The 22,755-nt window shown below is 41.7% G+C and overlaps 1 protein-coding gene across 1 annotated transcript in view; it reads left to right on the forward strand.

The window, feature by feature from the left end:
• Positions 1 to 22,755, forward strand: part of Il13ra1 (interleukin 13 receptor subunit alpha 1) — a 61,769-nt gene that overhangs the window by 10,607 nt on the left and 28,407 nt on the right. The window contains exons 2-6 of the mRNA XM_028887322.2: positions 3,516 to 3,655; positions 7,231 to 7,369; positions 9,802 to 9,922; positions 19,284 to 19,468; positions 21,978 to 22,129. Of these exons, the coding sequence (XP_028743155.1) occupies positions 3,516 to 3,655; positions 7,231 to 7,369; positions 9,802 to 9,922; positions 19,284 to 19,468; positions 21,978 to 22,129 (737 nt within the window). The remainder of the gene's footprint in view (positions 1 to 3,515; positions 3,656 to 7,230; positions 7,370 to 9,801; positions 9,923 to 19,283; positions 19,469 to 21,977; positions 22,130 to 22,755) is intronic.

Here is a 22,755-nt window from a genome sequence, read left to right on the forward strand (position 1 = left end):
TCATACCAAACACATTCTTTTTCTTTTCCTTTCCCCTTTCCTTCCCTCCCTACCTCCTTTCCTCCCTTCCTCCTTTTTTCCCTTCTTTCTTTCTGAAAAAGATTCATTCTGTAGTCCAGGCTGGCCTTGAATTTGTGATAATTCCCATCCCTCAGCCCCCCAGTGCTGAGATGATGTGCATGAGCCACATGCCAGGTTAGGCTGTCTTCATAGTGCCTGGAATCTGCCATTCAGCATGCAGTCAACATGATGGTGTGTGTGTGGGGGGGCACATATGCTTTAAACAGGATCTAGCTGTTAGCCCAGACTGGCGTGGAATTCACAATGTAGCCCAGGGTGGCCTCAAAATCACGGCAGCTTTCTTGCCTTAGTTGTCTGAGTGTTGGGATTATAGTTTACCAGATTCAGTACAGTTTTCGTCTAGGTGGGATGTTTCCTATCCTGTAACCCCTCCACCACCAACCAGCATCCACATACAGTTTTAAAGTATAGGACGTAGAAAAATCTCAACAGTTAAGAAGCAGCCACTAGGGCAAAACAAAACAAAAAGGAAAGATATCTGATAGCCCCAAGTAGCTTACAGTGCAAACCAGTTAGATTTGGCTAAAATAGCATTTCCAAACAGATGGGAAAATTGAATCTTTTTTGGTGATATTAGAACTAGGGAAGACTTTTGATTGATTTCAAGTATAAATAAGAAGCTAAGGTAGAAGGGTTGATGTGAGTTTTAGGTCAGCCTGGGCTACATAGTGAGTTCAAGGTGCCTGAGTTAGAGTGAGACAATATCTCAAAAATCCAACAGAAAAAGCAACAAAAAACCGGTAGGGGGTTTAAACGTCTTAAATTATCTTAAATATTAGAATCCAAGAGAAGTAACAATAAACAATAGTTTTGTTGTTTTTATTATCAGGGCTTTAATTTTTGTGGGGGAGGTAACTGGATAGTTGGACTGTCAGGAACTGATAAGACAGGGATTCATGATTTCTGCTAAAATTTGTTTCTGGAAACTGCAGAATAAGGGAGATAATCCTAAACTAGATTGTGGTCTCTAAAATCCTAATTGATGGAATTTACCATGCAGCTCAGACTGACCTCAGATTTAACAGTGATCCCCCTGCCTCAGTTTTCTGAGTGCTGGAACTACAGCTGTGATCTACCAAAAGCCAGCTACTAGTTCAGTTTAAGACATTGGGCTAGGAATTCCCTGCTTCTAAAGGCCTTGGCGTGCTCAGGGCTGAACCCTCCCCACATTGGGCCCTGGGAAGAGCTTACCAGTGGTTGTGTCAGGAGAGTGAGGCAATATTAAGATTCAAGGACTTTTATAGGCTGCTGCCCAGTTAGTGGCTAGGTATTAAATGACTGTTAGGAAAACCTCACTACATAGTGCCCGTGACGCTGATGTTTGGGACTGATGGAGTTTTGTGATAGTATGATAAGACACTATGGCTATAGTACTTAAACCATCATTTTAACAACATCAGTTATTATTAGTTGCAGTGCTGAATTAGAATCTAGAGCTTGGCAAATTATAGGCAAGTGTTCTACCACTGAGCTATATACCCTTAGCTCCGCTTTAGTTTGTTATTTTTGTTGCGGTTGGCCTTGGTCTTGTTTTTGCCATGGAAGTCTCCATGTGCAGTGCAGGCAAATGCCAAATCCAGATCCTTCTGCCTCCACCTCCCCAGTGCTAGGATTGCAGGTCTGGCTGGATTTTTAAAATGGCTTTAATAAACTTGGTTTTGCAATGTTTGCAGAAGCATTGCAAAGAAGGGCAGAGAATTCCCCTACACTCCCACCCAGCTTCCCATGTGGGACTTTGATAATCCTGGGCTTGGAAGTTCTCGGGCAAGTTTGAGACAGTGTTTCGGTTTCTCTATGTCCCCTTCCCTCTCCAGCTCCAGCTGCTTAGTGTCAGTTCCCAGGGGGGATCGGGGTGCTAAGTCTCTCTCCGTGCTTTTTTGGAAAAGCTATAACAACAACAAACAAAGAAAAACCCACCCACCGAGGACTAGCACATGTTGCCCAGCACAACTGAAGAGAGCACACTGAGGTTTGCAAGTGCGCAGAAGAGTGGCGTAAACTGTCTGGATTGAGTGTGGGGGAACCCCAGTGTCCTGGAGGAAGAATCTTGGGAATACTAGTATTTAAGAGTCCATCAGGGTGATGCCTGCCTTTAATCTCAGCACTGGGAGCAGAGAGGCAGGTGGGTCTCTGTGAGTTAAGACTGGCCAGCCAAGGGTACAGACTGAGATTCTATCTCTAAATGAATGAATGAATGAATGAATGAATGAATGAATGAATGAATGAATAAATAAATAAATAAATAAATAAAAAGTCAATAGGCTTCTTATTCATGGGCTTTATATTTGCTGGTCAATTGCCTATAGACTAACAAAAAGAAAAGAAAAACCTAAAAATATTACATCTGTGCTGAACATGTTAGACTTTAGTTTTTCTTGTCATTATTTTTCTGAACAATACAGTATAACATTGATATATATACCATTAAAGTATATGGAAGGATGTACATGGACTATATGAAAATCCTACAAGGAGCCTTTGCAAATTTTGTTACTCACACAGAGTTCTGAAATAGACCTTCCATGGATACTAAGGAAAGAATATATTATATTTAATTAAGTATATGGCCTGGGAATTGGGAATGTAGCTCACTGACAGAGACACTTCTGTGCTTAAGGCCCTATGTTCTATCCCTAGAAAGAGAGAAAAGATATGGGCCATAGTGGTGTATACCTGTAACTATGCCAATGAGAGGTGGAGGTAGAAGATAGACGGTGTAGTAAGTTTGGGGCCAATCTGAGCAGAAATGATCTCAGAAAAGAACGTGACTTTAAAGCCGCATTATCCAGGTTACAATCAGTGACTGACTTCCTTGTGCCTCAGTTACTTTTGCTGTTATTATTTTTTTAATTTAAATAGTGGGTGTATGTGTTTGCTTGCACATGCATGCCACTGCATGTGTGTGGGAGTCAGAAAACCCCTCCAAGGGTGTATTCTCTCCTTCTACCACGGAGACCCTGGAGATCGAACCTGAGGTTATCAGGCTTGTGTGCAGGTGACTTTACCCGTTGAGAAACCTTTGGCAGCCTGTTTTTCCTTTCTTCATTTTTTTTGAGATAGCCTCAGTCTGTAGCTCATGTTGGCCTTGAACTTACTATGTAGCCCAGGCTAGCCTTAAACTCAGTGCAATCCTCTTGCCTCAGGCTCCCAATTGCTAGGGTTGCAGATGTGAGCTACCACACCCAACTAGTCACTGCATCTTTAACGTGAAGCCAACAGTAGTCCCTATTTCGGAAGCGTCTATGAAGATTTTTTTTTTTTTTTTTTAGTAATATGTGTAAAGTGTAACCGTGTCTGTCTCAGTAAATGTTGGATGTTCTCATTTCAGCTTGTTATTGGCCTCGGCCTCTCGGATGTGGGAGAATGGGTTAAATGAACCATTAAAGAGCCTGGCTGTCATTGATAAATGTTTATCTTATGTTTGATTTGAACAGAAGCTCAGCCACCTGTGACAAATTTGAGCGTCTATGTCGAAAACCTCTGCACAATCATATGGACATGGAGTCCTCCTGAGGGAGCCAACCCCAATTGTAGTCTCAGATATCTTAGTCATTTTGATGACAAACAGGATAAGGTAAGTTTGCTAGAATATGTGCCATTGCTGAGGTAAAGTGAACAAATACTATAAATCAAAGCAAGGAATGAGTCAAATTCTCATCTTCAAAGCAGGGATTTTATTTGAAGTTCTTCCCAAATTTCCACTGAGGAGAACTATCGAAACAGCTATTGACAAGATCGAGCATTTGAAAATATTTGCTCATTAGTGATGATTGAATAGAATTGATTGTTCTGATAGGAAACACTAGATATCTTTATGTATTTGGTGCAATAAGTAATCAGTTCTATTATTGCTAAGTTTGTTATGTTCTTGTACGTCAGCTGACAACTTAAATAATTTTCGATGGCAGGACTGGATAATTAGGGTTTTTTTTGTTTTTTTTTTTTTTTTTTTTTTGGAGCTGAGGACCGAACCCAGGGCCTTGCGCTTGCTAGGCAAGTGCTCTACCACTGAGCTAAATCCCCAAACCCCGATGAGAATTAGGTTCTTTATGATTCCTCTATTCAATTGTTTGGGGAGTCTGTATCTTCTTTCCTTGTGTATGGTGAGAGAGATGTTTGGGGTTGAACTTGTCTAGAATTTTGAGGAGATGGTACTGTCTAGACCTCCTGGAGTTTACCACCGATGAGGCTTCAAATGAGTAGCAAGAGCAGTGCTCCTCTTCCTGTCCTGGATGCAACCGCAGTATCATCTATAGGCCTGTACTTAGCCCCTAGTCCCTAGGCCTATTGAACACGGGGGAGCTTAGGCAGAAGCCCAGTACTTCCAGCTTCCTAGATGAGATCAAGTGTGCAGGTTGTTTGCAGCCTTCACAGTGAGGCTTATCAAGATATGAGAGATCTGCAGCGAGGTTTGTTTTTTAAAGCAAACGATTGATATCACTCTACCATTGTTTTATCCATGTCTATTAACTCTCCAGTCTGGCAAGTAGAAGGCAGCTCTGGCAATGCATTTTAGGTTATCTTTCATCACTAAGAGATAGGGAAGTCCCGCTGGGTGAATAAATCAAAGGCCCTTCAGTCCAGGCATGCACAGAGGCATAAGCTGAGGCTGGCTCCCTTTCCTGCTGGGAAAGAACTGTTTAGTCAGGAAAGGTGTGACGGAGCCAAGTGGGCGTTCATTGTCAGGGAGATGGGCTTGGATAAATTTTACATGAAGGCCAGATTCCCAGAGGGTGGAGAATACTGTCTTTATAGCAGCTACCAGTGCAGTGATTCTGCTGGGAGGAATTTAGTTTCTTGTCTGATACAGGAAGGCATGTTTCACTTGATGATCATTGATATTTAGGCTTCCTATTTTATTCATACCAATTTAATATTGCATATCTCAAAATCGGAGATTTTCTTTTTGAGGCAGGTCCTCTGGTATCTCAGGCTGGTTTCTGCCTCATTATGTAATAGAGGCTAGCCTTGTGCTCCCGATTCCTCTGCCTGTACAGCCCAAGTGCTGGGATTACAGGCAAGCACCACCATAGAAGAGACTACATCCCAAGTGCTGGAACCACAGGCAAGCACCACCATAGAAAGAGACTGTAGGCCGGGCAGTGGTGGCGCACGCCTTTAATCCCAGCACTCGGGAGGCAGAGCCAGGTGGATCTCTGTGAGTTCAAGGCCAGCCTGGGCTACCAAGTGAGTTCCAGGAAAGGCGCAAAGCTACACAGAGAAACCCTGTCTGGAAAAACCAAAAAGAAAAAAAAAAAGAGACTGTAAAACTATTATCTTTAAATATTTATTTTATTATTCATATGCCTAGAAGATAAGATTCAAGTCCATATTTGGAAGTATTTTTTTAAATTTCAAAATGCCAGCATAATAAAACTCTTTAGCTTTCAGGCTGGAACAGTATCTAATATAGTGAGAGAACTGAGATCTCCCTCCCCCACCATGATCCTAATTTATGATGTTTAAAAAAAAAGTTATTTTAAATAAAAAACATCATTGAACCCAGGTACCACACTTTTGAGATAAGTAGTGTACCACTGAGCTACACTCCTAGCCTTAATTTATTATGTTTGTCAATACATTTTTCCCTTGGTGTCCTCAGAGGATGACTGCATCTCCCAGATGAGAATTAGGAGGGATCCTTGGGTCAGCAAGGCTCCCTCAGCAACTTGTAATTGGTAAAGTAATGAAGTTGGTGAGACTTACATTGGAAGCCTTCCTACCATCATTATCACACTCTCGAGGGCTGGTCTTGAGCTTCACAGGCTTGGTCAGGGACCTCTCTTCCTCAGCGTACGTTCATTTCTAAAGGGACAATCCTAAAATGATGCAGCATTCCAGGAAAACTTCTGTCAGCACTGGACTTATCATCCCGGTAGGCAGAGCCTATATGGGAAGCCAAATGATAAGTAGATTTCTTGGCAGGGAATCAAGAATTCCTTGTGAAAATGTCCTTGGCTATGAATAGCTGGAGGTCCCGCTGAGGATAACCATAATTTTGCTGGATTCTCCATGTCCAAGTTGTTAAGCTACCACCTCCTTTCTCTGAGCCAGGATTTTACTTGAAGAGATCTATTTTGTATGCCCTCCTGGCCCCCACTTTTCCTGAGCACTGTCTTAATTGTCCTTAAGAACTATTCTGCCTCTGTATGCATATCTTTCTTTTGCTATATTCATCATTGATTTGCTGGCGACTTCCTGAGAGCATCCTCATGTCTTTGTTTCAGAGGTGACTAGAGTTTTCCCCATGCCCAGGCAGCAGCGGGCAAGCAAAATGTCACACCAGCTGCTTGAGGTGGTAGATCGAGCGACGTGACCATTTCCCACCTCCTCATGGCTACCAGGAAATTATGAAAGGAAATACTATGGGAAACTTGAGTCAGAAACTATTGCAAAACAGGAAGTGCTGTCTTGGGAGTTCTGATTAAAATCAGCTTCATTCTTATTCCCCTCACTTCTGGAAATGTTAATTTCTTAGAGAGCCCTTTAATAACGTTGTTCTAAGTCATAATAAGCAGATTTGTGATTTAGTCTTAGATTTCTACAGTGTCTGGGTCCTCTGTGGTTCCACAAAGCTTTTTTATCCTCATTTGTGTTCAGTCCTTATAGCAACACTAGAAACTTGCCCAGACACCACAAAAGAGTGTTTAATGAAAAGTGTCTTTTTGGCCCTCAGTCCCCAGAGATCACCACAATGACTGGAAATTTAAACCTTGATGTTGATGGAATTTTGTTAATTGCTTCCTTTCAGTTTGCTTGTGGAGAGTTGATGCTGGCTGGCGTGGTAGACTTCAAAGTAAACTGCATGATAGTTGTACTTTTAAATGTGGAGATTTCTTTATCTAGAGTTTTTCAGTGGCAGGTGGTACTACTGCTGCAGGCTTATTATTCATTGTAGGAGAAGGGTGGGCTGACCGGTACATTATAGGATGCCAGTTATCATTCCTGGCCTCTAGCTATTGTGTCTACAGGCATGGCAGAAGAGCGGAATAACTCTTTCATGATCACTCAGCCACTCACTTCATTTAAGAACTTACTGTTTTTCTTATATACTTGGGTCTGCTAAGACTTTGTTATTTAAGTGTCTTTCTTGTGTGTTTGCTGTAGAAGTTATTTTTTTTAAAAAAAAAAAAAACTTTCTCATCTCAGAAAATTGCTCCTGAAACCCGTCGTTCTAAGGAAGTACCACTGAATGAAAAGATCTGTTTGCAAGTGGCATCCCAATGCAGTGCCAATGAGAGTGAGAAGCCTAGTGCTTTGATGACAAAGTGCATCTCACCCCCTGAAGGTAACAGATTGGGATTTCAGAGTGTACCCCATTGCTCAGTGTGCTCACATTCATTGTTGATGGGCTCATTTCATTCTCAAAGTTTGCTTAATCAAATAAATGTCAGGCCCTGTATTAGATGCTGATAAGTTTGAGGGCGTTGCTGCTTCCAGTAGCTCAGACAGTTTTAATATAATCATGTCTACATAGTTAGAATGCTTTCTTTTATAATTTGAAAAATGAACACACACACACACACACACACACACACACACACACACACACACACACACACACTCACAGACTCTCTTCCTCCCTAAAATGTGCTTTACAAATTTATCTAAAGTAAGTAAAGCATTCATTGTTATCTTGATGTGCTCCACAATGGAGAAGAGGATGGAGTGACTTCCTGTAGGTCTTCAGGCTCAGCGCTTTTAGGGAGCCTATGGAACTGTCTATTTCATGGCATATGGAAATCAGTTTGCTATGCAGAATATATATGGGGAACTGCTAAAGGGGAATAAGTATGCTGGCCTAGCTTTACTACATGACTAGTCAAAGGAAAAGCTCTTGGGTGGTGAGGATCATTGTCCCCACAGTCCTTCTGCCTCTTATATTATGTACAGGGAGGAGCCTACATTAATTAAAAGAAGGACTACCAGACACCAGCTGCGACGTTTAAATCCCAGCTCGGCCGTTACTATTTGTGTGACCTTGATTAGATTGCTGCCCCCATCTGTATTCCTCATCTATAAGATAGGAGCACCTACCTCCTACAGTCATTGAGAGGGTTACAATAAATACTTTGCACATTCTGTCTTTTCATGTTATCCTGGTCCTTTGTTAGGCAGGGCCAGGTCTCATCTCCAGCTTCCAAACCTTAGCAGTACATGGATGGTTGCTTAAGCCACTCTCTGATTTGTGATAATCAAAAATACCCATGAGGCACTGCTTTTAAAGGTCTAAAATTTAGGACTTCCAGGTAACTGAGATCATGATTTAAATGGGTTGGGCAATGCTGGGCAGTGGTGGTGCACGCCTTTAATCCCAGCACTTAGGAGGCAGAGGCAGATGGATCTCTGAGTTTGAGGCCAGCCTGGTCTACAGAGTGAGTCCTAGGGCAGCCAGGGCTACACAGAGAAACCCTGTCTCAAAAAACAAAAAAATCCAGCTTAGCCTACTATATTTGTATTTTTAGGAGTTTAATAATTTGAAAAGCAATTATATTGTGACATAAAATGGTTCATGCTGGCTCAGTAAAGTATTCCTTCGAGGAGCATGAGGGTTAAAGGCTGACATTTTAAACCTAGGCATTAAATTAATGTAGAGACATGATAACTGAAACCTCTTTATCAAGAGAGATGTCACATCAGAATGATTTCAGGCCAGGTGTGGTGGCATGTGCCGATAGCCACATTACTTGGGAGGCTGAGACAGGAAGAATTGTTTGGATCCAGGAGATCGAGCCAGTTTCTTAAAAACCAGCCAGAATAACAAAGAGTAACACACCAAAGAACACCAAAAGATGAAGACAGCCATCTTGGTGATACACACCTCTCTCCAGCACTCAGGGGGATGAGGCAGGAAGATTACAAGTTCAGAGCCAGTTTGTGCTCCATGACAAGTTCCAGGCTATCCTGGGCTACTTAGAAAACCATGTCAGAAGAGAGGGGAGTTAGGAAGAGAACACCCAAAACCACAGCATACAGCAAGCAACTATTAAAGCTTAGGTTATACTTATGTTTCCCTAGAACTTCCCCAGATGTCAGTACTGATGAGAAGAAAGGTAGGTCAATTGTGTCTTTATAAAAGGCTTGCCTCTTCCAGAGGACCCTAGTTAGGTTCTGAGCATCCATGCCAGGTTGCTCACAGCCACCTCTAACTCCAGCTCCAGGATACTGGATGCTTCTGAATTCTGCAGGTACCTGCTCTCACATGCACATACCCCTGTGCAGACAAACAACACCAGCTGGTTAGCCCTGAAATCATATACATACAAGCAACCAAAACAGACTTAGCACACATACGCCAGCTTAACAATAATAATCAAAGAAAAAGAGGCCATCAATTTGAGGGCAACAAGGGGGAGATGGGGGTGTTGGAGGAAGGCAAGGGAAGGGGCAAGTGATATAATAATATTTTAATTAAAAACAAATATTAAAAATGATAAAATATAGGGGCCATTTGTATTTTTATATTGTTATTCTATAGTCACGGCATATGGTTGAAATGTTATTTGACTTAACCAATTTCTATAGTTAGAAGAAGAGTAAGGTTCCTTTAGAGATACAAACGATGCTTTCTTTGTATAAAGTGGTGAGAAAGAAAGCTTGTGAACCAATCATCTTTGTATTTTTCCTGTCCTGAGTGACCTCTGAATGAAATGGGCGTGAGATTAGGGGTTAAGCTGTTAACCTACTTTCCGTGACAAGGACTCTTGCTGAATGTTCTAGGTGATCCTGAGTCTGCCGCTACTGAGCTCCAGTGCATTTGGCACAACCTAAGCTATATGAAGTGTTCCTGGCTCCCTGGAAAGAACGCAAGCCCTGACACAAACTATACTCTTTACTACTGGTGAGTAGGTATCGCAGGTGCAGCAGATTAACTGGAACACGGATTGTGGTTGTTCTGGGAGCCTTTGGAGTCAATCTTATTTTAAAAAAGAATAGCCTGTTTTTTTAATATGTGATGGTAGGGATAAAACTCAGGGTCTTGGCTTGGTAGTGGTGGTGCATGCCTTTAAATCCAGCATTCAGGAGGCAGAGGCAGGCAGGTCTCTGTGAGTTCGAGGCCAGCCTGGTCTACAATGCTATTTCCAGGACAGCCAGGGCTACACAGAAAAACCCTGTCTCAAAAACAACCAACCAACCCAAAACAAAACAAAACAAAACAATCAACAAAACAAAAAAACCACCATGGCCTTGCAAATGTCATGGCTTACTGGGCCTCTTATTTTCTATAAGGGCAGTCATGTAACACAAATCTTAAAGGGTCTTATTAATAAAAACAAACCCAGAGCCAGGTATTGGGGTGAATGCTGAAAGATCAGAGAAACAGAACAAGCCACAGCTTCCTCACCTCAACAACTCCTCATCAGATCCTGTTTCCTCAGACTGGAAGTTCTCACCTGAATGGATCTCAGCTAAACTGCTGCTAAAAGCCTAAAAACTTAAAGGGGCTTCTAGTTCCTGGTCATCACGCCTTATATACCTTTCTGCTTCCTGCCATCACTTCCTGGGATTAAAGGTGTGTGTCACCATGCCTGGCTGTTTCCAGTGTGGCCTTGAACTCACAGAGATCAGGATGGATCTCTGCCTCACAAGTGATAGGATTAAAGGTGTGTGTGCCACCATTTTCTGGCCTCTATGTCTATCTAGTGGCTGTTCTGTCCTCTGACCCCAGATAAGTTTATTAGGATGCACAATATATTGGGGGACACAACATCACCACACAGTAGGTTGCTAATTCATAATGAAACCCATTACTTCGTATGGTAACTTAAAAACTAATCTGAAAAAATTAAAACAAAAGGAAAGGGCCATTATTAAGATGGCCCAGCAGGTAAAAGGCATGTGCTGCCAAGCCTGGGGACCCACATGGTGACTCCTCACATGCTCCATGACCTGTGTACCTCCCACTAAGTAAATAAATACCTATAAATAAATGTATTAAAAAATTAAATATAAAAAGGAAAAAAAATCCACTCTTAAAAAACAAGAAACAAATGACCAAAAGCACCACAAGAAGAATAGACAGTTGAGTAGAAAATACATCTACTTAAAAAGACTTCCTGTTTTAAAATGCCCATCCACACAGTATTGCAACATGTATATGGGAAGACCAGTATTCCTTTCGCTCCTTTTTTTCTCAGTGGTAAACTCTAAAGCAACATCAAAACCAGAAAATTAGTGTTGACACGATCTACAGTCTTGCCACATGACAGCAGTATATCACATAGTTCCACCACTACAAAGTTCCCTCCAGTTGCTTTTTCATAGCCACACCCATCTCCTGCATCCCATCTTCCTTTTCGGTCCCCTCTCCCAAGTCTCTGGCAACCACTTCGCTAATCTGTCTTCCATCTATATAATTTTGTTATTTCAAGAATTTCACTAGAATGAAATTCTACAGTAAATATCATATAAAATGGACTTCTAAAAAAGCAGCACAGTTCCCCTGAGAGCCATATAGTATATATACTCACATATATACATATTACATACATACACATATTACATTCCTTTCTTTGTTTTTGAAACAGTTTCTCATGCTGTAGCCCAGGCTGGCTCACTGTGTATCCCAGGCTGGCCTCAAACTGTGGCAATACTTTTGTGTCCTCATGCCTGGCTGAAATTGGGGGATGTTTTAAAGCAGGTTTATTTACTCTTTATAAAGGCCTGGAAGAGTTTTATTGATTTGATATTTGTACATATTTGTGGAATATTGTATTATAATTTGGCTCATATATACTATATGCAGTGATCAAGTCATGCTAATTACCACATCTCTCTCCTCAAATATTGTTTCTTTTTAAGATTTATTTATTATGTATACAGTATGCCTGTGTGCCAGAAGAGGGCACCAGATCTCATTACAGATGGTTGTGAGCCACCATGTGGTTGCTGGGAACTGAACTCAGGACCTCTGGAAGAGCAGCCAGTGTTCTTAACATCTGAGCCATCTCTCCAGCCCATCAAATATTGTTATTTCTGTGTACTGAAAGCCTTCAAACTCATTTCCTATCTTTGAAAATGTGTAATTAGCTGTTGTGGGCTCTAATAGCCCTACTGGTTGTAGAACTGTAGTTACTGTACCTACTTACTACCCACCATCTTCTATCTCCTTATCAGTTGTGAGGATTGTATTAGTAGGGTTTCTATTTCTGTATAAAAATGATGAAAGGGTTTATTTTAACCTACGGTTTAGCTGGGCGGTGGTGGCAAACGCCTTTAATCCCAGTACTCAGGAGGCAGAGGCAGGTGGATCTCTGTGAGTTTAAGGCCAGCCTGGTCTACAGAGCTAGATCTAGGACAGGCACCAAAGCTACACAGAGAAACCCTGTCTCGAAAAAACAAAAAAAAAAAAAAAAAGAAAGAAAGAAAGAAAAAAGGGGGGGGATTTTAACCTACAGTTTATAGTCCATCTTGGAGGAAACTCAGGGCTGGAACTCAAGCAGGAACCTGGAGGCAGGAACTGAAGTAGAGACCATGGAGGAGTGCTGCTTACTGGCTTGCTCCCCCTGCCACACTCAGTTTGTGTTTTTACACAGACCAGGACCACCTGCCCAGGGGTGTTACCACTCAAAGTGGGCTGGGCCCTCCCACACCAGTCACTAATGAAGAAAATGCTCGCAGCCTTGCCCACAGAGCAATCTGACGGAAGCGATTCTTCAGTTGAGATTTCCTCTTTCCAGATATGTCTAGGTTTATGTCGAGTCGACAAAAACAGAATCTAACCAGGGCAAGGATATTAGGCACTGTGACAGCTGGATGGAGAGAAGAGTCTAGCCTTGGGGATCTGTCCTCTATTTGGCCTCGCTCTCCTCACTTGTTTGATAAAACAGCTCTGACAGAAAGGCATGGGTGGGACCCTGTCTATGACTTCTGAAGATAAATGCCCTGGAATATCATATTGTGGCCGTGGCTCAATGGTAGAGCACTTGCCCAACATGCATGAGACCTTTGGAAAAGGAAACAAAATCATCTTGGAGTGACCATTTTGCCTGATTACATCATGGAAAATATTTGTACTATATTAAAACACTCATGGGTATAGCTAATGAAACAGAGTGCAAAACCCCCATATGGTGTTTTCATTTAAATTTATTTTTAAATGATACATAAAAATTATTCATATTTATAGGCTACTATGTGATATTTCTCTCTCTCTCTCAGAGAGAGAGAGAGAGAGAGAGAGAGAGAGAGAGAGAGAGAGAGAGTTCTACAAACCAGACTCAGCATGTCAGCCTCCTCAAATCTCATGAATTGTTGAATGAAATCCCCCTAAATGTCCTGGGGAGTTGCACTCACTCTCCTCCCCTTTGGGTGGGAGGGAGGGTCAGCCTGATAAGATTGAGACACACCACAGGTAAAGGCAGGTGGTCCAAAGATCATGTGCTCCATTCTGTAGGTTTGTTTTCCCCAAACCCCTATCTCCATGTAAAAGTTCTCATTGGAGGTTTTGCAGTTTCACTTGCTCATTCTTGGTACCTATTGCAATCCTCTTTTTGTAAGACTCGTTCGTGTATTGGTGAAATTATTAAGGCCACTCCACGTAGTTAAAAGGGAGATTTATTTAATGGCGTAACTTACAAATGAAGGGATAGGTAGGTGGTGGGTTCTGGGAAAGACTCAGCACAGTCCAGCGGTGTTCTCTGGAGAACTCTCCTCGTCTAACTCTAGTGTCCAGGGTCCAAGCAGGAAGCAAGCGCGGCACATCCTGATCTCAGGTCTTCAGGGCTTTCCCTTGGCCCCACCTTGTAGGCGTGATAGTTACCGAAGCCTTAATAGGGGTTGGAACTTCCAGACCAAAGCTGGAATGGCTACCCACTACACTCGTGTGGCTCTCTTGTACCTTTATGGTAAAGTCCATATTCTTCAACATGACAGACAAAGCCCCTTATCACCTGGCTACTGTCAACCTGTTTAGCCTGTCTCATCCCCCTCCTTGGACCTCTGCCCCTCTTACAGCCTACATTGAATTTATTTCCATTCTTCATACTGACTCTTCAATACACAGAATAGTGGTATTCAAACAGGGATATTTAAAGAGAATAATGGGAACATTCTACATTTTCTCATAGTCTACACCTTCCCCTTTGACCTAATGCCTCCTGTTTGTCCTCAGCTCAGCTAAGAGGCAATTTCCTCTTCAGAAAGTCTTCCTTGATCTCTCAAGTCTGGAGACATATCCCCAATAGTACTTTTGCATGTCATAGTGCTCTGCACAGTGTATCGTCATTTCCTGTTTACTTAGTGGTAGTTCCCTTCTCCAGACTGCAATCTCCTTTGAGAGCAGGGGCTGTGTTGTGTTTTCCCCAGTACTTGACACATGGTGTAGGTGTTCCATAAATCACTTGTGCATTCTTGGTGCAATCCAAAAGCAGAGAACATTCAGGGATAGGGTGAGGGCTTAGACATATAAGCACTGCAGGATCTCTGTAGTTTGGGAGTGAAAAAGACTGAATACATCTGGCTCCCCAAGAGGTGCTAGAAAGAAAACAAACAGAATTAAGCTTCTAGGAGTCTCCTGATTCTGTTTTGCAGTGAAAGCCATAGACAGCTGTTAATACAGGCTTTCAAGATACCTTAGGAATTGGTAGCTCCATATGTTTCATATGCTATTAACCCCAGAGTTATCAGATTGGAACCACAGGGAAACCCTTTAGGAATGTGTCTATAGGAGGGGATTAGAAAGAGGGTTGGGAGGGTCTTAAACTTACCTTATTTCATGACAGACTGTGAAGGAAAGCAATCTAGCTTTTACAGTTGGGGTAAACGAGTTCTTGGAGATCTAGTAAGAGAAAAATAGGGAGGCGCCCCTGCCCTGGAGATATGCTAGCAAAAACCAAGACTCAGTGCAAACCATACAGTGTCCCTGTGGTGATTTGAAAGAAAATGCCCCCCCCATAGGTAGTGGCACTATTAGGAGGTGTGGCTTTGTTGGAGTAGGTGTGGCCTTGTTGGAGGAAGTGTGTCATTGTGGGAGTGGGTTTTGAGGTCTCCTTTGCTCAAGCTACGATCAGTGTGACACAGTTGCTTCTGCTACCTGTGGATCAAGATGTAGGACTCTCAGCTCCTTCTCCGGCACCATGTCAGTTTGCATGCCACTATGTCCTGCCATGATGATAAAGGACTAAACCTCTGAAATGTTTTGTTTATGAGAGTTGCCATGGTGTCTCTATACAGCAATAGAAAACCAAGACAGTCTCCTTGGGATTAATTTGCATTCTTCTTCTCTTGGATGATGCAGGCTCTTGTCAAGGTTGACAGCAGATAGTGTTTCTGTTGGTATTCAGCCCCACGTTGATACCTTTTGGCAGGGCACAACCTATAACTGGACATGGCTCAAGAAGTAATCTGGAAAGTGGTAGTTTACTGATACCATAGTGGTCAGGTATCAAAGATACTACTTCTTGTCAGTGTATTTCTAGAGCTGGTAATTTGACGGAGGCTCTCCCCATAGTAGTGTGTACTTGGGCTGCTCAATACAGGAGATGCTAGTCATGTATGACTATGTCTTAGTTACTTTTCTACTGCTGTGCTAAGACTCTATGACCAAGACAATTGATAAAATAAAGTGTTTCATTTGGGGCTAACAGTTCCAGAGGGTTAGAGTCCATGACTATCATGGTATCATGGTGGGACAGCAGCCAGACAGGCATGGCACTAGAATAGTAGCTGAGAGCTCACATCTTGATCCTCAACTCCAAGAAAGAAAGAAAGCCAACTGGGAATGGCATGGGTTTTCAAAACCTCAAAATCCACCCCCAATGACACACCTCCTCCAACAGGGCCACACCTCCTAACCCTTTCCAAACTGTTCCACCAAATGGGGACCAAGCATTCAAATATATGAGCCATTGGGGGACATTCTCATTTAAACCACCACAGGCTGTTTACAATTTAATTAAATGAAGTTACAACCTCAGTGACTCAATATCACTAGCCAATTCCAGTGGTCACAAGTGACTGCTGCATTGGATGGTGAATTTCTGTTATACAGTGTTGCCCTATGTCTTCTGCTCTCTCCATCCAACAACTTCTTCATTCTAGTGTCAGACTATGTGTGTGTTCAAATCCTTACTTACACTGATCCTTTCTTATCTCTGAGCCTTGGTTTTTTTTGGGGGTGGGGGTTGAGACAGGGTTTCTCTGTGTAGCTTTGCACCTTTCCTGGAACTCGCTTTGGAGACCAGGCTGGCCTTGAACTCACAGCGATCCGCCTGACTCTGCCTCCCAAGTGCTGGGATTAAAGGTGTGCGCCACCACCGCCCGGCCGGTTTTATCATCTATAAAGTGGGGAAAGTGATAATAACTACTTCCAAAGATTGTTGAGGGCTGTTATAGGAAAAGTGCTTGCAATAGTGACTGATGGTCAGCATGGCATTTTGTGAGGGCTGTATACACTAGTGTTTGTTAGTTATTTGCATTCTCTTGCAGGTACAGTCGGCACTCAGTGCTGCTCTTCCACCACATGGAATTGGCATCAGGCCCATGCCTCCTCCTCTTCATCCCCCCAGATTGATACTTTTCAATCAAATCCCCAAAGTCAAGGGAGTTCAGACATGTTATTGATTAGCAAACATGAACAATGGCTTACGTACCCATGTAGACCACACATTGCACAAATTGCCAGACTGTTTCCTCTAACCTCTTAACTCCCCTAGTGGGGAGTTGTTTTTTGAGTTCAAAATCATTGTTTGCAAACCCAGAGCAGTGACTTGTGTTCTAACAGGGTAGTTTGGTATTGGAAAGAGCCTGACCCGAACAGCTCCAGTCTATCCAGCTTGATCAATTTTAGGGATATCCACCCTGCATTAATCACTTCCAGAGTCCACAAGTGTCTATGAACTGTTGAGGGAACAAAATGAAAGATGAATCTAAAAAACTATACATCACAGGAGTTCCTTTCATTATATTTTAAAAGTCACATTTATCACTAGCTTTTGTAATGCAAGAAAAATGTCATTAGTAGCTTTAGTTTCTGTTGTGGTTGGAAAACATTCCAAGACTGTCTAATCCCCAAACGACTCATGACCACAACTTATTTTTAAAAATTTTCTTTTATAATCCATAGAGACTTCTAACTAAGAGGAAAGATTTTGTGCTTTTAGGTGATCATAGTGGCACATGCTTATAATCTCAGCACTTTGGTAGTGGAGGCTGGAGGACCCCAGGAGTGCAAGTTTGTCTTTGACTGCAGAGGGCATTTGAGGCCAGCCTGGCCTTCAAGACCCTGTGTCTCAACAAGAACAGCAACATGAAGAGATGAACTGTCTCTTGAAAGACATGTTCTGTATCAAAACACTTCTTTGTAGTGTTTGTATGAGTAAATACATTACATTTTCATTATAAAAAAAACCCCTGATTTGCAGTAGGATTTGCATTTCTGTCAGAGTTCTGATTGCTGAGCTCAGGAAAAACTACAGATAATTTTGAGGTTACAGGTTAAGGGTTTGAGACTGTCTGTTCTTTGTTCATTTTTAAACAATGATCTTCCTTTTCTACAGAACCTTTGCACAACTCCAACTGTGGCGGATGATGTAAGACTTGACCCTGTCTTGTACTAGTTCCTAAAAAAACAGAGTTCTCTGATAGCTGATGCTGGACACACACACACACACACACACACACACACACACACACAGAGAGAGAGAGACAGAGAGAGAGACAGAGAGAGAGACAGAGACAGAGAGACAGAGACAGAGAGAGACAGAGAGAATATAATGAATACACTATCCATTGTCTAGGTGCTCATGGTCACTTGGGAAGGTATGCGGAGAGATGAAATGTTATTTAGGATGCCAACAGTACCACTTATGAAAGCCTAATGGTAGAGTGGACATTCAGAGAGCCCTTGTGTGCTTGAATGCTGATCTGGCAGTAATGGGAGGGCATTAATAATGAAGGTCATAGAGACCAAATATGAAGTCTGAAACAGTGAGATCATGAATTAGGGGGTGGCCAGTGGGAATATCAGAGATGAGACTCCAAGAAAATTGGCAAACAGAACTTGGTGATAGGATGTAGAGAAAAGGGAAAAAAAGTCATTTCAAAGTATCTAAGGAACATAGAGAAAATGAGCTCAGAGTGGAATAAATGGAAAGATTGGCATAAATGGCAGTTTGGTGGAGGAGAGGGTACATATGGTGTCTTCATACAGTGACTCTGAGGCAAGAGAGAAGAATGAAACACTCAAATGGAATGGTTAAAGTCTGGATGATCAGGGTGGTGATGCATGCCTCTAATCCCAGCACTCAGTAGACTGAGACAAGTGGACCTCTGTGATTTCCAGGCAAGCATGGTGAATTCCAGGCCATCCAGACCTACACAGCAAGACCCTTTGTGAAACAGACAAACAAACAAACAAACAAAAAACATGAAATCTTAGAAGAATTCCGAAGTGAATGGTCAGATTTAGGAATTCCCCAGAATGAGTAGATAGGGAAATTGGAAGTAGAGAAGGGGAAGGGCTGAGTTTTGGTATACTGCTTACCTTGTAAGCATGAGGGTCTGTATTCACATCCTTAACACCAACATTAAAAAAACAGCTAGGTGTAGTGGTGTATGCTTTTAATCCTAATACTGAGGTAGAGAAGATGCAAGGACCCCTGGAGCTTGCTAGTCAGGAAATGTAACCAAAACTCCTGGTTCAGTGAGAGACCCTGTCTCAAAATACAAAGTGGAGAGCAATGGAGGAAACCACCCAACATTGCCCTCTCACCTCCACATGCGTTTGTGTGCACACACAGGTACATGCGTACACACATAAAACAGAAGTAGAGAAGAATATTATGACTCCCCACCCCTGGGAGCAGGGAAGAAGGAGGGAAACCATCTAATAAAGCAAGGAAGGAAGAGGCAGAGTGGAGCAGAGGGGAACTGTTGGGGTTCAGTATATATGCATTTTCAGAAGGGGTAAAACTTCTCATTCTGGCTTCAGAACTTCTTCCCTCATACAGAAGAGGAAGGTCAGGATTCTAGTGCCCATGGCTATTGTGAATACCAATGTCCGTCATCAGAGGACACTCTTTTCTTCTAGAATATGACATGAGCCACATTAGAAAATAGGCGTTTAAAAAACTATCATGCCTTATTGCATATATGGCTTTTCATGGGCATTTCTTTCAGCCATTTTTAAAAAATGACTACCCTTGTCTCTTGACCCTGTGTTCAAAATAACACACAGAGCATTGTCTCATTTTATCTTGTAGGTACAAGAGCCTGGGAAAAATTCTTCAGTGTGAAAACATCTATAGAGAAGGTCAACGCATTGGTTGTTCCTTTAAACTAACTAAAGTAGATTCCAGTTTTGAACAGCACAGCATTCAAATAATGGTCAAGGATAATGCTGGGAAAATTAGGCCATCCTTCAAAATAGTGTCTTTAACTTCCTATGGTAAGTTTTCAAAGCCCTCTTGGACAACATGGATAAAAGGTTGTCCCATATTTTGAATGGTTAAAACAAATAATTAAAGATGATAATTTTCAGTCTGAAGATCTCCCTGAAACAAGAGACTGTATTTATATAAGCTTTTTTTTGATAGATGTTTTCAAGAAGCAAATTGGAAATGGTGAGTACCACATGCTTCCTTCTTGTTGACTTCGAAACAGGCAGAGACTTAGGGCAATCAGTTGTACAGCCAAGATTGGAACCTGGCTGTCTAATTCAAAGATCTTGTTTCACTTTGATCCTCTGGAGGAGATGCTCATCTGATCATATAGTCCCTGAATAATCTTTTGGTTAGAAAAACTCCTCAGGAGTATTACTAGAATACTTCTCGTCATGCTGGGGATTGAGTTCAGGACTTTGCGAATGCTAAGCAATGCTCTACCGCTGAACTATATACACTCACCACCATATTCAAAATATTTAACTTCATGTGGCACATGTATTGATCAGTCATAATGTGTAGGCCAACCATATTTGACTGTATTGCCTAACAGGCCAGTAGTAGTTTGCCTCTCTGTTACTTTCATAAAACAGTGGTCAAAACCAGGGAAAGGGTTTATTTGTCTTACATTTCCATGTCACAGACCACTATTGAAGGAAGCTGAGGCAGGAGCTCAAGGCAGGAAACTGGAGGAAGGACTCAAGCAGAGACCATGGATGAAGGCTGATTACTGGCTTGCTCCCTTTGGCTTGCTCAGCCTGCTCAGAGGTGGGACTGCTCACAGTGAGCTAGATCCTGCCTCATCAATCAGCAATCGACAAAGTGCCCTTACATATGTGCCTGCAGGTCTATCTGACAGAGACAGTCCCTCTTCCCAGGTGACTCCAGTTTGTTTCAACTTGACAAAATTAACCAGCACAAGGCTTGAACAACACTTATTTGGTTGAGTACTTAGCGCCTCCTTTTGCCAAGGCAAATAGACCCTTTTTGGGTGTTTCCTTATTTGTAAAATGGAATATATCATTCCCTTAAGAGCCAAAAGACATGAGGCATCTAAAGGCATTTTGTAAATCTCCAAAGTAAAATAATATCAGTATATTGGTTTGCTTGTTGTAGTAACCTACAAGGGAGCTCAGATTCTGACTAAATGAGAAGTGGATGATTAATAGAAAAAAAAAAGGCACCATTTGACAAAGGCTTGTCTAAATCTGTAAGCAGAACACTAGTTCCCACTCCTCCAGATAGTCTTGGAAGTCAACTGTAGCAGGGGACCAAAGGCAGCCTAGTTTGTAGGCCAAGAGAGTGAAGTCAGGCTAGTTTATCACATGGGGGTGGCTAAAGTAAAGCTGTCCTTCCTCTTGTTTGGCAGACTATCTTAGGAAGGGTGTTAAGGTTTTACTGTTCTTTCTGGAATTAATGGTGACATAAAAATTCTTGACAAGAAGTTGGCCTCTATGTTTTCTGTTAATTACCCATTATTTTCTGTTCCTTATTCTAAACTATAGTTCACACCTGCAAAAGTAACCTGACCTGGCTAATGCTTTCAAAATACTTTATTCTTAATTGGGAATGTAATCATACAATGCTAAGTTTACCACCATCATCTTACATGCACAGTAGTGTTAAGTATATTCATATTGCTGTACAGCAGATCTCTACAAGAGATTCTTTTCCTTTTCTTTTTTTTTTCATTTTGAGATGGGGTTTCTCTGTGTAACAGCCCTGGCTATCCTGGAACTCACTCTGTAGACCAGGCTGGCCTCAAACTCACAGAGATCCACCTGCCTCTGCCTCCCAAGTGCTGGGATTAAAGGTGTGTGCCACCACTGCCCAGCGTCTATGTTTTTCATCATTCAAAGGTGCCATTATACTATTAAACATTAATTCTGCTTGCCCACAGCTCTTAGCAGCACTCTTCTGCTTTCTGTCTCTTTGACTATAGCTACTTTAGCATTTCACATAAATACAATCATAGCACTTGTCTTTTCTAGATTGGCTTGTTTTGCTTAACAAAATGTTCTCAAAGTGCAGCCATGTTACAGCCTACAATGGAGAGCAGAGTATTTTTGAAATTGTGGTCTTGGATTGGCATCAGTGAGGGAGAGCTAGACAAGCCTCTTGTACCAGTATTTTCTTACCCGTGTAGTGGAAGCACATCTGCACCCAAGAACTCCTTTGCTTTATTCTCTGTGTGGCGGCTAGATGTCCTGATTCTACCTTGACTGTTTGCTGACTAGACTCAGATCAGAGTTCATGTCATTTACCAGAGAACCCCAAAGGCTCTCCTTAAATCCATTTTACTGGGCAGTTTTAAATACACTTCCTCTGCTAATTGTGGCTAATCAGAAATTCTCAAACTCTATATCAGATCATGTGAAGCCATTAAAAGCTATCAGCCCTATTTTGATTTCACTTTGTGAACCTTCATTATCCAGTTTACATATATAATCATATCTTATATACATGTAATTTAATAAACTTGTAGAAACTAATTTTCTTTCTTCTATCTTTCAGTGAAACCTGGTCCTCCACATATTAAACATCTTTTCTTCAAAAATGATGCCTTATTTGTGCAGTGGAAGAATCCACAGAATTTTAGTAGCAGATGCTTATCTTCTGAAGTAGAAGTCAATAGCAGCCAGACTGAACTCCAGTCTCCTTTCTCTGTAAGTTTTCTTAGAATATATCACTCAAATAATAAGGAAATGTAGCTCTTAACATTTGTCAACAGATAATGATGATAATAAAAATAAAAAAGAAGGCATATTGCAAGTTTTGAAGGTTTACAGTAGTATTGGCTGCAGAGTTTAAGTTGCCCTAGCATTGCTGTTGTCTGCCATGTACCAGACACCTTTGCTTGCTACAGCTGTAAGACAAGCATGTTTCTCTTTTTTTTCTTCTTCACAGAGATTACTGATTGGAAAATGTATGTGAATTAGTAAACTAATTGCACAGTGTGAGTATTATGAAAAAAAGAAAGAAGAATGAGTAGAATGACTAGATGGGCTTGAGGAAATATTAGGCAGGGAAGTCACATAAAATAATGACATTTGATATGAGAGCAGAATGCTTAGCAGGAGCTAGATATATGAGGAATTGGGGTTAGAAAGAACAGCAGATTTAAAAAAAAATCTGAGTCAATAAAGAGCTTGACATGTAGTTGAAAACAGAGGGGGCAGGTGTGGCCAAAACATGATAGGAAAGATGTCTAAGTAATAGGCAGAGATAAAAATCATGCAGGTATGTAGATGCCTTGGAAAAGACATTCTGTTTTCTTGGAGTTTAGGGAAGC

Source organism: Peromyscus leucopus, chromosome X (assembly GCF_004664715.2).
Source record: "Peromyscus leucopus breed LL Stock chromosome X, UCI_PerLeu_2.1, whole genome shotgun sequence".
In the NCBI taxonomy this organism is placed as follows: domain Eukaryota; kingdom Metazoa; phylum Chordata; class Mammalia; order Rodentia; family Cricetidae; genus Peromyscus; species Peromyscus leucopus.